At 40.3% G+C, this 15,921-nt stretch overlaps 1 protein-coding gene across 1 annotated transcript in view; it reads left to right on the top strand.

The window, feature by feature from the left end:
* LOC129092822 (calsyntenin-2-like) overlaps positions 1–15,921 on the top strand; it is a 165,182-nt gene that overhangs the window by 65,567 nt on the left and 83,694 nt on the right. Inside the window, exons 4-5 of the mRNA XM_054600852.1 lie at positions 816–1,011; positions 11,967–12,175. Of these exons, the coding sequence (XP_054456827.1) occupies positions 816–1,011; positions 11,967–12,175 (405 nt within the window). The remainder of the gene's footprint in view (positions 1–815; positions 1,012–11,966; positions 12,176–15,921) is intronic.

The following is a 15,921-nucleotide window of genomic DNA, read 5'->3' as shown; positions in this document are numbered from 1 at the left end:
AGAGTCACTGTGTGGGTCCATACTACTTGTTTTGTTGGAAAAGATCACATGTATTATCCCTGCGGCCGATCCACCCGGACACAGCTTTTTTCTGTCCTGGCCCCTCAGTGGTGGAATGAACTCCCCACTGACCTCAGGACAGGAGAGTCGCTGCCCATCTTTAGGCGCAGGCTGAAAACTCACCTCTTCAAGAAGTACTACCCTGAGTCTTCCTCGTAGCACTTATTGCATTCGTATTAGTTGTTGCACTTATTGAATTCGTATTTGTTTACTGCACTTATCCTATTCGTAGTAGTTTGTAGCACTTATTATATTCGTATTAGTCTGTTGCAATTATTGTTTTCGTAGTAATTTGCCTCTGCACTATACTTTTGCTCTGGTTTATGCTTTAAGATGCTAGTTTAAGAAAGGAGATGCACTTATGACTTCTGGTGACTAGTAGTTCTCTTGAATACCTATGTTGAATACACTTCCTGTAAGTCGCTTTGGATAAAAGCGTCTGCTAAATGACTGCAATGTAATGGAATGTAATGTATTAACATCATATGCCAACAAGAGTCCCTCTTTAAGACTGAATTGATTTAAACCGCAAACTGTTTTTTCAGTTGTCTCAAGAGCGTAATGTTTATCTTTCACATAGAATCATTTCAAGTTCTGTGATTGTCATATTGTGTCATAGTGTCTTTGTTTCACATACTTAATTCAAATTCAAACCTGTATTCCACCTGACAGACTGCAATTAACACTGAGCTATCTCTTCCTTCTCCTCCTCCTCCTCCCTCCTTTACCTCCCCCCCTTTCCCCCTGGTCTCTAGGGGAAATATGTGCATTCAACATCCACGGGCTGGAGGCTCCGTTCGAGGCAGTGGTGCTGAACGGTACGTCTGGTGAGGGCCAGCTGAGGGCCCGCGGCCTGGTGGACTGCGAGCTGCAGAAGGAGTACACTTTCATCATCCAGGCTCATGACTGCGGTTCAGGCCCCGGGGGCGCGGAGGTCAAAAAGTCCCACAAGTGAGTAAGACAGCAACGGGGGGGTTGAAGTCTGACAGAATACAAAAGCACATGCACGGTTTATTAACGTGGGATTTCGAGGTTTGACTTTATGCATTTAGAATGTATTTTAGCGTGCCACTGAAAAGGAAAGAGCAACAAGGAAAAGGGAACAGGGCATTAAATAAACAAGATTTTATTATTATTCATATAAAAATGCTTGGGCTGAATTATGTAAAACTACAAGTACTTATTATTTAATTCATCATTCCTTAAAAAAAATGGCTCAAGTTCAATCGAGTTATCAGCTATGTTTTAAAACAGTGGTGGATGGAAAGTATGAGTTCATGCTGTTACGAGACAAAGAGGAATCACGACTTGTCTCCAAAGTGGGTGTTTGGAGCAGAGCCCCAACAAGCTGCCAGCACAAACAACATGCGTCAGAGATGTTCTCACTCAAGTTCTATAGATGGTCTAAGGAAGAAATATCTGGAACTATCTGGAGGTTTCCCAACAAAAGAGCAAGTAGACAACCAGGTGAATGTTCTTTATATCAGGGATGGACTGGGAATGAACAATGGCCATGGACGTTTTGACTCAGACCAGTCCACCAAACACCCCCCCCCCCCAAGCGATACACCACCTCCCACACAACCCAAGCCTTATGTAAATAAGATTACGGAACAATATTTAAAACAATAACTGTAAAATTGATGTAAAATATGTCTGTGCTCCGCTGGCTTTTTAAAATGCCAAATGAAGCAGATAAAGGTGGTCGCCGACTCCTGTTGGTCCCATCTTTACAGATGAAAACATTCTGCACCACAGACTTTTCACACTTTTATTGGTGTTGGTAATTTGTTAACACTGTGTGCTAACCTGTAATCAGAACCGTTCATGCATAACCATGAGTTCAACATTAAGAAAGATTGCTGTCGCACATCAACCTTTATTTGATGTTCCGACACGTCCAGGCCGTGATTGGTAGCCTCACAAAACGTGACATTTTCGAAAGAAAACGTCATGTAAATTCAAGTCTACATTGCATTATATTTATTTAGCTCACTTTTTGTTATCCCAAGTGACTTACAATAAGGGCATTTAATCATGTGGATACACCCCCAGAAAGAAACTTCAAGTGTTACATTTAAAAGCAATAATAACCAAAAAGATATGTATTTGTTTTACTTTATATTTTAGTTTTATGTGCCAGGATGCAGTCTTAATATAATTAGCCAAATTCTAGCTAGTCTTGAAGAAGATTTTAGCCAGAAGTAAAAATTGCACGTCTACCTTCCTCCCTCCCACTTATGTGACAGCATATTATATTAAAGATGCTTCTCAGATTTTTATTTTCTCCCAAAGTGCTTGGTTTCCACTCAGCTGCAGAGTAATCCCACATTGTTCGGAGACCCATCCATGCCAGGACAGATACAGCACAACACCCATCTCCACCTCCACAAGCACCAGTGGACCACTTTAACGGGGTCAACTGATAAAAAACAATTTGTCACACTTGTTGGCCCTCTTGAAAGCAGCTTCAGTCTCAAATTGCTCTTTCAGACAACTACCTGTGTCCGCTGCATGCTGCACATCCCCCGTCTGTGTCGCACCACTCAACCTCCTCACCTCCGCCAACAATAGAGCCGAGCACATAAATCTATCATTTTGTCTAGCTTATAGATGCTCACACACTCTCTCAGACACACACACACACACACACACACACACACACACACATAGTGGCACATACTGTGTACACACTAAACCTGGAATTATAGCAGCAGGATTTTCTAGCTGCGGTGAAAATTTGTAATCAGTAGAGCGTAACTTGTACTTACTATATGGTGTTTTTTTTTTTATGTGCTTTCTTTTAAACAGGCCCTATTATGCTATTTTCCGGGTGCATATTTTTATCTCACGTTACAGTTATGTTTACATGCGTTAATGCTCATAATCCTCCTTGTTCTCTCATCATGGCTGTCCTGCAGCACCTCTTCTCACCCTCTCTCTGAAACGCTCCATTGTAGCGCTTGCTCCTCCCTCCAGAAAGTAAAGTCTGCTCTGATTGGTCAGCTAGCCCACTTTGTTGTGATTGGTCAACGTTCCACATTTAAAAAAACTCTTCCTCCGGAGCTCCAGCTCCGTCTCTCTCTTGATGTTTGAGGGCCAAACTAGCCGGAAGGAGTTTTACGTCACTTCTGTAACATTGTGACCTCATAAAGTTACATTATGACCTCATAAAGTTACAGAAGTGAAGGAGAGAATTCAATGGAGCCGTTTCAGGAGCTCAGGAGCTTCTGAGGGGGAGGGTAACTCCTTTTAGGCGTGGACTTCAGGTTTTACACTCTACGGACCTTTTACATGTACAAACATATATATAACACACTAAAGGAGAGGGAAAAAGTTGAAAAGCATAATAGGGCAACTTTTAAGCACCCAGGCGTTCTGTTATGTGACCCCTATTACTTTCTATTAACATAACACAAAGATCCAGTTTGGCTGCTTCAGACAGGCCGATGCTGGAGGGGAAGTGAGTTTGGGGACTATTTGAATGGACCTGTCCTTTTCGCTGACGGCTCTCTAAAGATGAGGCCGGCCTCTCGCTGCATCGCACGCATGATCTCTCTCGCTTCCCTTCTCTGGTTTAGAAGGAAGCTAACGGGGAAGAAGAAGAAGAAGAAGAAGAATCTCCGCCTGAGGCTGTGCTCAAATTACACGACACGTCAACAGCGGAGAGAAGGGGGAAAGCAGTCGAGAGAATTAGCAGCTAAAGAGGACAGGAGAGAGGATCAGGAGTGACACGGGAGGTGTTTAAACTTCACCCTCTGTCGCTGGCTGCTGCCCTACTTCTCACTCCTTTTATTTTTTCTAGTTTCCTGGCTAGCTCCCGCTGTCTGACTCTGTCCTTCACTCTGTCAGTCCCTCTGTCCATGTTGCAGACTCCAGTGTTTGAATATTTCACCAGACTGGCTCAGCGCTCACAAATGGATGCGCTCTCTGCCCCGGCCTGTACAAATCTTTCGTGCAGTATCTCTGTCAAATTTGACAGAGATACTGCACACAAATGAAATGTTGTTTACTTTTCAAACCTCCATGTCAAACATTGAGCACATGCATCATGCAGCAAAGCCAGTGAGAGTGTCATGTGTTCCTCTACGAGAAGCCACAGCAGCAGACTGCTTCCTAAACATTGATGTTAACGACTGCCCCTTTTTTTCTGAGCGTACACTCCACATCGCATCGCTTCACTCTGCCCTCTGAGATATTCTACTTGGCTGCCCGTGGAAGCTTTAGTCACTTGTCAGCAAAGTGCAAAGCTCAAATGAATTCACCTTAAACTCCTTGGGACTGTTTCTGCTCCAGTCAGCTTTAAATGAAACACAAATTAATCTAAAATACTGTAGTGCTGACCTCTGCCAGATGAACTATTTGTACTGAGACGTGAAGTGTACTCAGTCTTAGTCGTAAAAAAAAAAAGCCTACGTGATGAATGTCAATTTTGAGACCGTCTATTGATGTGACACAATGGTAAATCAGACTTGATATTAATGAAAAAGGAATTAAAGTGGTGTCAGGTTCTGCTGGTGTTTCTGAGAAGCATCATCTGGTGTAAAGAGAATGAATCCTCAAAACCGAACTAAAACTTTATCAACAAAGAAAACACAGATGGCTGTGTACAGGCTGTGTTTGGTAGATGTGATTTGAAGCAGTTGAGCAAGATAATTTAACATAATTAAAGCTTCTTAAAGGGAGGAAGAAGGGAAAATAGATGTAACCATAACAAGTTTATCACAAAATATATTAACTAACAACTATTGGATGGAATGCTATTTATTTTTGAATGAAGGGTCAGGGGCGTAGGGCAGTCTTTATTACATTGCATCACGTTTTCTCCACTGAAAGCACATCCTAGAGCAGTGTTTCCAAAAAATTTATTATGGTTGATCTACTTTTTAAAAACCAATACGACCCAATTCACAAAAAGCCTTATCTATAAATCTTGAGTAGAGCCTTCCTGACCATCTTTCCTATCCTTATGGCATCACCTGATATTATGTTGAATAGGTAAACCAGTCATTCCGAAGAGATATATGTTTGATACATCTCCACTCTGCTTTACGCACATGTTTTTGATAACATATAGGTCCACAGGGGATAAATACTTTATCAACCTCCCTCTTTTTCTTGCCTCCCATCAGTAAAACAAACAGAATGTTTTCTAGTCTTTCGTATTACACTCAACGTTATAAGAAGACTACAGTTATCACAACAATTTGGACATTAATGCTCACCTCATGTGGCTCAAATTTGTACTGCAGATATAAATCTTATATAAAAGAATGTGAAAGAAATTCGACAAATGCATGTGGTAATAAAGTCTCCTGCGACCCCCCGGTCTCAGGTTTTATTTTTACCGTAAAACATGACAAAAAGACCTTGCTCATCCAAGAGGGCACTTTTGCTGCCATACGTTTGAACATGGGTCAGTAATTTACCAAATCTCATCTCAAGAGGCCACACGTATAAAGAGGTCACAACCAAAACACGTTAGGAGGCACAGTGTCTGGCTCCCATCTTTACCGAACAGATCCTAATATGTGCTATTGTTTAAACAGAATTCTCAAAACTTGAGCCACTTAAGCACTGGACGTTTGAAGGCCTTTAGCGTGGGGATAGTCGAAAAAAACAAGCATGCAATCTCACTAATAAGCATCTGAAGACTAGAAGTTTCTCTGTGCACCTTGCTCTGTGCAGGTTCCTACTGTTGCTATGGAGTAATTAGGCAATAGGGATCTCTCGACCACGCAAAGCCTGTCATACCCATGATCCCTCCCGGGTCTCACTCCTAATCACGACACATGTGTTTAACACCAGCCCAGGGGGGGTTAAATGCCTGGAGGCAGTGGGGGGGGGGGTAATGCTTTTGCAGCAGCGCTAGGTAACCCCAAGGTTGTGTGTGTACAAATGTGTGTGTGTGTGAGACTTGTAATTGAGACACACGGATGTCGTGTCAGTGTAGCCGCGCACTCACACTCGTGCTCGGCGCTTGGCAACGCAGTAGTTATTAGAGTCATCATTAGTGAATCTTAGAGGCCTGCATGTCCCAACCTCGCCGCGGTTTGGATCGGGCTAATTATCTCACGGAACAGCAGAGCTGAAGGACAGCCGTGCACACACACACATCCCAAATGCTGAGTCAAATTCACGCTGATATACCTACATTTACATATAAATAAGCCAAATACCATAGCTGGGGATGGATTTTGCATTTCATAAGTAGCTCACGCACAAACACGCACACAAACACACCCATACACATAGGCACGCACCTTAAAAACACACTTGGCATTAACAAAAAGAAAAAGTCACTTTCTTATGAGTGAAGAATTGGGCCAACAGCTCTGCCTTGTTAGCATAAGCTGTCAAGATAAATTTCTGCAGTGAGAGGACCAGGGGTCTCCACTAGATAGTGTGCAGCCCTGTCAAAGTGTCGGCGCTTTATTCTACCAAGAATCTTAACTTCACGCTTGTCACACTTGATGCTAATATGAATGAAACCTCATTCTGTCAAAACCCGTTAGTTGACGTGATTATTATTCTTGGCAAGAAAGAAAAGGAAAAAACATCTAGTGTAGGAATATGTTGTTTATCTTCAACTAACAATGTATTAAAATGTAATAGGAGAGTATAATCTCCGTGTTTCAATTATGAATATGCACCGCCAGGAACTGCACCATCTGTGCTTGTCTGCTTCGGTTACGGGACGAAAGAAAGTGACACCCGTTTGCATCCCACATTCAAACCACAATCAGACGTCGCCGCACGGCTTCTGTAGCTTAGAGATTTCAACATCAGTCATACTGCAATAGCACCTCCATTCTGCTCTTTTAATTCCATTTCATTGTTGTTGTGTTTCTATCTACATATACGTACTTTTGTATATATATATATATATATATTTTATATTTATACCTGTATATATATAAGTTAAATGTTTATGCATCCCTGTCCTACTTTGCTGTCCTTGTTTTCTGTTCTTTATTTGTCTATTTCTATGTCTGTACGCCGAGAACGACAGAAAGCCGAAGTCAAATTTCTTGTATGTATACACATACTTGGCAAATAAAGCTGATTCTGATTCTGATTCTGAAATTTGTCAGCAGAGTCGAGCAAATGGACACTCAGACATTTGGTTGCGCCCAAATTCTCTTTAATGTAAAATCATATTTTTCTTCATGTGGCATGATGGTTAAAGCTATTTATAATAATAATAATAACTTTATTTATATAGCACCTTTAAAAACAGGGTTTATAAAGTGCTTCGACAGACAAGGCAGCAAAACAGTGCAATAGATGAAACATTAAAAACAATCGATAGGATAAAACTAAACTAAGAAATCAAATGAAATAACAAGTGAGAATCAATTAAATGAATAAAATAAATAAAATTAAATGAAATAGATAAACATAAAATAGTATATGAAAATAAGATAAGATAGTAAAAGCAAATTAAACGAAACATTAAAGCGACGACATCGCATAAAAGCCAGTGTTTTAAGAAGTGATTTAAAAGAGATTACTGATTTATCAATGATTCAAATTAAACAGGATCTGGGCATTAATCTAAATATTGAACTGGATTACAATGCATTATAATCACCTTGTATTGAGATCACACTGGACCCTGTGGAGTGTTGTGCTGGTGCCTCGGGGTGCTAGTCGATGTAGATGTGGGATTTTCTTGCATATAAATAAGGTAAACATCCCATTGTGTCCCATTGGTATAGTTAGGGTTGTTTATTTTCATTCTAGTCTAACACAAGGAAATTGATTCCACCTCTTGGCTAATTCTTGACAAAGATTAATTGAGTCCTTTGCCTTTGTGTTGTGTGTTGGGTGTGCAGGCGTGCGTGTGCGTGTGTGTGTGTGTGCGTGTGTGTGTGTGTGTGTGTGTGTGTGTGTGTGTGTGTGTGTGTGTGTGTGTGTGGGTGTGTAAAAGAGGCATTCGATAATGACTCTGCTTGAGTGGCTGTGTGTAGCTGAGTGTTGATAAATGATGAGTGTGGATGAATATGTAATAGGCTGGGAACAATGCTAACCTGGCATTAACATGCATCACCTGGCTTTGACTTGCAGCTGGTTGCTGATTGTGTCTGCATATGATTTAGCCGGATCGGAATCACACCTGGCACTGAAATACGTCCCCATCGCTTCATTTTCTAATAAGATATTTATATCCTTGAAAAGTGACTGCAAACATCTTCTCATTCCTTTTTATTAGATAAAAGTGATTTTGTTTTATTTCTGGAAACAGTGATTTTGACATAAATGGATTAGATACTCTAATGTGTTCTAGATGCATTTCCTCTATATATTGTTGTAGTGCTATAGGAAGGTGTTACTGTAGGTTATGTGAGGATTTATAAACAAGTTCAAATCAATTCTAAGAGATGCAGGTAGCCGGTGCCATAAATAGTGAAGAAATATAATGTTTTTCTTGTATTAGTCAAAATCATTGACACATCATTCTGAGTGAACTGTTTTCCAGAAAGTTGCCGTAATCTCAGTGACTTCCAATGAAGCTTGTATCAGCACCTCAGAGTCATTTTGTTAATTCAAATATATGATTAATTAATGCAATCATTCCATCACACTGACAACGTATAGTTACTTAAACCCAACCTGTGACTTTTTTTTCTCATGAAAGTTCTAATTAATGCATGTTTAATTCAATGGTTTAAGTTAAAGTGGCACACAGCTCTAGGCTCCTCAATGTCACGTGCAGTATATTGGCCATTAAAGAGTATTTAACCTATGACACATGATATGACATTGAGGAAAAAGTTGGTTCTGTAGATAACTCTTTTTATTTTATTTCATTTTATTTTATTTTATTTTATTTTATCATAAAGTAAGTCATCTCTGCCAACTGAAAACTGAAAATGTCAAAACACGTAGCCATTTTTTTACACTTTTACAGTACCTATCTCTGTCTAGGCTGTTCTATGTGGCGGACAATTAGCTTTGACCTTACGTCATCTCATTTGATTTGATTTGGTGGAGCTTTAAAGCTCAAGAGCTATGAGCTGTTGATCCGGTGGATTTAAGGGAAAATGTAGCACAGTGAGGTTAGATAGTCAGTAATGTCAAGAACTTAAGACCTCAACCCAGGTGTCCAAATTCATTTTAGAGTGATATATCATTGTTTATTGTACAAGCTAAGTCTCTAGACCTTCAATTTGCTTTGTTGGTTGTTTTTAAACTTGTAGTTGATATGGTTTTGACCACAGTGTGACCGCTCAGTGCAGAGTGAATGGCTGGGAATGGTCTCAGCCTGGTAATGTTCCAGTAACATAAAAACACACACACACAAACACACACACACACACACACACACACACACACACACACACACACACACACACACACACACACACACACACAAAAAAAAAAAAAAAGTATCCGCCGTAGAGAGCCAGGCGTCTGTTTCAGCCAGATGTGAGCCATCAGCAGAGAAACGCACACTCACATGCACAGTCTGAATGAGAAGTTTTCACAATTATTGCATTTAGTTATGTATCATGCACTTGTCTCCATACATAATCACACACACACACACACACACACACACATAAACACAGCGGTCCCTCCATACAAGCCCCAGAGGAGAGGAGCATATGTTTGCTCCCTCACCGTTGGGGAGTGTGTCGAAGCAGGGGGGTAATGTTTATGAGAGAGCGTCATTAATATGACAAAACAAGGCTGGCTGAGGGATTTACTGCACCAACTGGTGCTGCCATCATCTGTCAGTGCTCCTTATCACCATCTTTACTGCTGTTAGCATCGCAGTTAACATCCCACAAATCCTAAACCCCAGCGATTAATCATGTCTTATAGGTGCTCATTTGTGTATTCTTTACCTGTATCCAGTGGGGAAGGAAGTATTCAGATCATTTAAAGGCCCTGGAAATATGTTTTCTCAAGCAGCTTCTTACTATGAATAATGGTCCTATGAACACATGTTTTTTTTGTTGCAATAGATAGAATAGTTTGGGAATTAAAAACATTAGAAACTTCTGTAGAGGTGATTTTGTTAGTCTGTTACAAGTAAAAGTCTTGCATTTAGAAATTCACTTTGCATTCCCTGGCTGGTGTAGTTTTATGATGAAAGTTGGCTTCAGCAAGGCAGGTGTGAAGAAGAAAGACATCAAAAATAAAATGAGCTAGAGAAATAGACAAGTTTTAATCTACTGATCGGTGATGAAGTAAAGCAAAGTTTTTTTTGCAACTGGAAATGGGAAAATAAAGTATTATGTTTATTTTTTGATTATTAAAGCATTGAGTTACTGTACTGCTTTTTGTCAGGTATGGGGCTCCATAAAGATGTCTGCATATACTATGACAACTGCCTCCCTCTTGTAACATTTCACCGCTCAAATATTTAGTGAAATATATCACAGTATAAACGGTAAAAACGCTCTAACTTCAGTTTTACTGGACCTTTAAGTGAAAGTACCTTCTTACTACCACCACTTCCTGCACCCATTTGTTGCCCCTCTCACGCCTCCAGTTGTTAAAGTGTTTCTTATTTTCTATCAAACTATTTAACCCCGCATCTGTTTGTGTGGAGAAACGACAAAACAATTGGTTACCAATGTTTGTGCATCATGACAGGGAGAGATAAGGCGGTGTGGAAATCCTTTCTGCGTGGGCTCGGCCTCCCAATTGTTTTTCTCTTTGTTGTACATTCTCCATCTCCAGCCGACCACATTTTGGAGACATATTTACGGCTTATTCTAATAGGATAATTTCACCGTCATTACCATACCGGCCAGCTAATCCTGTAGAACACATTCTCATTTTGGCCCCTTTGTCTCTCAAAGCATAGCACTACTTTGTATTTTTTGCCATTCCAAGCTTAATACTGTATTAGTCCATCCTATCGTCATCTATCTGCGGTTGTCGGTCAATTAATCGAAGGATTGATTATGCAATCTGTTGCCTTCTGGCCGCTGGAGAGTATTGATGAAGGCTTTTTAAAGTGATGAATGGTGGATTTTTTTCCCCCCATGTGTGACTTAACATGAATTACTGCTGATAGATCACTTATGGAATGATTAATTAGCGCAGTTTCGTGCACTTGGAGAACTGTTCATATAGTAGATGAAGAGATCCAGGGGATTACTTTGCCATAGCAACACAATCAAAGTAATCCATTGGGTCGGGTCAGGTACAGAGAGTGTATGACACATTGTGACTATTGGTTACCAAACGAATTAATCTCCGGCAGTGAACTCTGCCCTCCACCATCCAAACTTAACCATCATCTGAGAGGCTGCAGTAATAGTCCTAGATACCTTAAGTCCTGACTTTGAAAAGCTTTCTCCAGACCTACAGAACACATTATACAACTGTTTTCACAGGCTAAATACCACCCCTCTTGAAAAATAAAGTAAGCATCATGCGAACAGTGATTGGATGTGGCTTTATAGGTTATATCATTTGAATATAGAGATAATAAAAAAGAAACATCCTCAGAGCTTGTAGAGAAGTGCAGAATAAAATATACTGCTTTTCCTAAAAAAAATATACAGTATATCATAATTGTGAATTAATAATCTTCAAAATGTTGATGGGTCCAAAATTATTGTTTTGTTTTTCATTGTAGAATATATCTGTTTGGTTCTAACTTCTAGCACGGTTTGTGAGCCAATAGTAACAAAATTGCTCATTCTGTACACTGCAAAATTTGAAATGGGTGTTGCTACTATATTGCCACAGTTTATTATGATTTATTTTAAATACTGCCATGTCAGTCTAACTCATAAATGGATAGAATTTTTCCCTTTTTTCCACATGCACCAAGGAAAAAGGATCAACTGTCTTAGAAACAGTCATGCTCTATGCAGATGATAGACTTCTCTCCACTAATCTCCACTTTCCTCTCCTCTGTTTCTCCCTACTGTCTGCAGGGCGGTGGTGCACATTCAGGTGAATGATGTGAATGAGTTCGCCCCCGTTTTTCGGGAGCCCCAGTACCGAGCTGCAGTGACGGAGGGCAAGATTTACGACAGCATCCTGCAGGTGGAGGCCACTGACCAGGACTGCTCCCCTCAGTACAGTCAGATCTGCAACTACCAGATCACCACCACCAGCACGCCCTTTGCTATAGATCGCAATGGTGAGTAGAATACAGGAAAAGATATGTGTAAAAAGTCCATGGGGATACAGGGATTTAAAATAACATGAATGCCCTTTGACAAAGCCCTAAGAAAGACCAGTACTTGCCAAAAAGAAACCGTGTTCTCTCATCTAAATTGTCAACAGGGCTTGATATTCAGTGCATTTAAAGATGTTTTTTTTTGATGAGGTGTCACTTTTTTTGCTACTCACTTTCCCTCCATCAACCACATCCACAGCATTTCTGCTTCACTTATTTCAGTAATTTATGTCAAAACATCTTCCCAATAAAGTTTTGGTTTTTTTGCTTTCCATCACTTTTAAAGGAAATGCAAAATTACATTTCTGTCATAACACAGTGGCACTCCTGATCAAAAAATCCCACCCAAGCACACAAGTGCACTCTAGAGACACAGGAGATACACTCATACTACACACACATGTGTACCAGCAAATCTGGCAGCAGAACCTAATATACTGACACATGTCTCTCCCCAGGATAAAATGTGTTCTTTGCTCTTTCCAAGGACAATGTCAAGCTTTGCCCAGAGAGCCATCGGTCACCACAAATCAGATCACAAAAGTCTGAGCACAAAAAAAAGAAAAAAAACATAACAAACACACACAGACACAGATAAATGCTAATAAAAATAAATCCATGGACACTCTCAAATACCCTCACAAATTGACTTGACTTTGTTTGACCGGCTGCCACTTGTACCTTGTAACTTAAAGGTTGTGTTATTGTTACTCACACACACAAATATGGACATAATGGGTATGTGAGAAATTGGGTATTTTCTCCAATATCATGTCCTCTACTGACGATTTTGGAGCTTCCTAGTTTGATGTTTTAACACTGTTGTTGGGAAGCTCACACAAAGTCAAGTAGGATAAAATGTTTCTTTTGAGTGTACACTTGAATGCGGGATTTAACCTTCTTGATTCTTACCAGTATTAGACAATCTGTTTGAATACAACTGGCTTTGGTGGGTCCTCTAAACAACATGCAACAACGTTATTTGTCTGTTTCATGGGACATACTGTTGATAGAAGAGATATTGCGGTCAAGTGTTTTTGCTGTTGCCGACTGCAGAGCGTTGCCCACTGCTGAGGTGTTGCAATAAGAAGGTTGAGTGGATGAGGTTAGGGCCAAACTGCACTGTGAGTGATACAGGGTGGGGAGGCTGCAGACAGAGTGCTCTTTCGTCTCTCTCTATATATATTTGAAGGGGTCTCGTTCAGCCATTGACCGCTGAGGAAAAAGCTTTGAGAGCTCTTGAACTCAAGTGCACCTGAGGGAGAGAGGGAGTAGATGGGAGGACAGGAGGAGTTGGCTGTGAGGGCGAGGGTGAGGGCTATGAGAATAACAGCGAGAGAAGCAGATAGAAAACTGTTTAGCCAAAGCCTGAATAACTTAAACCTCTGTTTTATATGCCCCGAAAACAATTAAAAACACCAATGAGCCACAATATTGCACTGGGTCACATGTAAGATAAGATAAGATAAGATAATCCTTTATTAGTCCCGCAGCGGGGAAATTTGCAGGCTTACAACAGCGTAGAGTAAAGTGCACACAAGAGACATAGTAGAAGAAGACAAGATAAAAAAAAAAAAAAAAAAAAAAAAAATCATGTTCATACAATCATGTTCCTTGATTGTAATAAACATGAGCACTGTAGTTTATTTTCAATCTATCTCACATACGTCATGGGACTGTAAATACCAAAAACTGTATTTAAGAAGAGGACCTAGTCACTGTTAAGCCACCCATTGGTTTGTGTACATTGGTTTGCAGCCTCAAGATTGGCATTTTTGCGGTCACCATCTTGGATTTTGGCCGTCGCCATCTTGGTTGTTTGCAATCAGAGAGAGTGGCGCTAATTACAACCAAACGCTGAACAAGACATTTTTATGAAAAAGATGTTATAATTATCTTTCAGGAACTTAAAACACAAATTTTGAAGATGAAAACTTCCCAGACTAGCCAGTCACAATGTAGCCACGCCCTAAAGCATACCCTGCTTTATGGTCTATTTGACTCTAAATGGAGCATCATTTCCTAAATGAACATCATGCTGTATTGAAGAAGACTTGAAACTAGAGATTGAGACCATAAACTCATGTTTACAATGTTTACTGAGGGAATAAATCAAGAGAGAAGTAGAGTCATTTTCTCATAGACTTCTATACAACCAGACTTCTTTTTGGAACCAGAGGAGTCGGTAGAGAGAATGCAAGTTTTAAGACAGTTCCACATTGGCTTCTCTAAGCAAAACAGGAGGTTGCCGCCTGGATCCGATACAATTTCCGTTACCAAATCCGTAATGATACAATAACGATCCGATAACAATCCGAAGTAGAGTCATTTTCTCATATACTTCTATGCAAAGACACTTCTTTTTGGAACCTGATGTTGCCACCTGGTAGCTAGGTAGGTACTCACTACCACACCAAATGTGTATTAATCCGCAACTGAAAATAGTCCCCAAGTACACCTCTATTTACTCCTGTTTGATTGATGCTTACTTTAAAAAAAAAAAAAAAACTATGCACAGGAACCATGCACACACAGAGTAGGGACGTCAGAAAGAGATGGACAAGCACAGTGTTGTTTTTTGGTTGACAATAACAATAACACAGAATAATCCAGCTTTGTCCTTTAAACAAAGACCAGAAGGACTAAGAAGCATCAATGCTCTGTGGTTATATTGGATAGTAATTATTCAATTCAATTCAATTCAGTTTATTTTGTACAGCCCAGAATCACAAATTACAAATTTGCTTCAGAGGGCTTTACAATCTGTACACATGCGACATCCTCTGTCCTTCCCTCACATCGGCACAGGAAAAACTCCCCTAAAAAACCCCTTTAACAGGGAGAAAAAAGGAAGAAACCTATGGGAGAACGACAGAGGAGGGATCCTTCTCCCAGGATGGACAGAATGCAATAGATGTCATGTGTACAGAATGAACAGCATAACAGAGATACAACACATCCAATGTATATGACATAAATGATTCATATAATAAGACTACTTATAATAACAGCAGCAATTATTATAGTAGAATTATAATTATGAAAATAGGGATAGTAATGTGATTAATAATTATAATCTAAGTAGCAGTGGGTGTCAGTCGGCTCACAGCAGAAGGCACGACTACGGTCCAGGTACCACAACGATTCATGGAAACCTGCAGAACGAGAAAGCAAAAGGGCTTCAGGGTGGAAGTAAAGCTAAAATGCTTAATGGTACAGGTAATAGTAATAGTAATGTGACTAGTAATAATAATGGTGGTAGCAGTCGGTGTCAGCAGGGCCGTAGCAGGATGCACAACCATGGTCCAGGTACAGCCACGATTTATAGAAGCCTGCGAAGCGAGAAAGCACAAAGACTCCAGGGTACAAGCAAGTCAATAAGCGTAGTAGTACAGGCAATAATAATAGTAATGTGACTAATAATGATAGTGGTAGTAGTAGTGGGTGTCAGCAGGGCCTCAGCAGGTGGCACGATGACAGTCCAAATATAACCCCGATTCCTGGGAACCTGCGAGGTGAGAAAGCACAAGAACTCCGGGGAAGAAGCAAAATCAAAAATAAATAGGAGATTAATACATAAAGATGGAGGGAGAGAAGAGGAGAGAGGAGCTCAGCGTATCCTAGGTAGTCCCCCGGCTGTCTAGGCATATAGCAGCATATCTAGGGGCTGGGCCAAGGCGAACCTGAGCCAGCCCTAACTATAGACC

The sequence above is a fragment of the Anoplopoma fimbria genome, chromosome 1, assembly GCF_027596085.1.
Source record: "Anoplopoma fimbria isolate UVic2021 breed Golden Eagle Sablefish chromosome 1, Afim_UVic_2022, whole genome shotgun sequence".
Classification (NCBI taxonomy): domain Eukaryota; kingdom Metazoa; phylum Chordata; class Actinopteri; order Perciformes; family Anoplopomatidae; genus Anoplopoma; species Anoplopoma fimbria.
The sequence above is the reverse complement of the archived record's forward strand: the minus strand, read 5'-3'. Positions and strand labels throughout refer to the sequence as shown.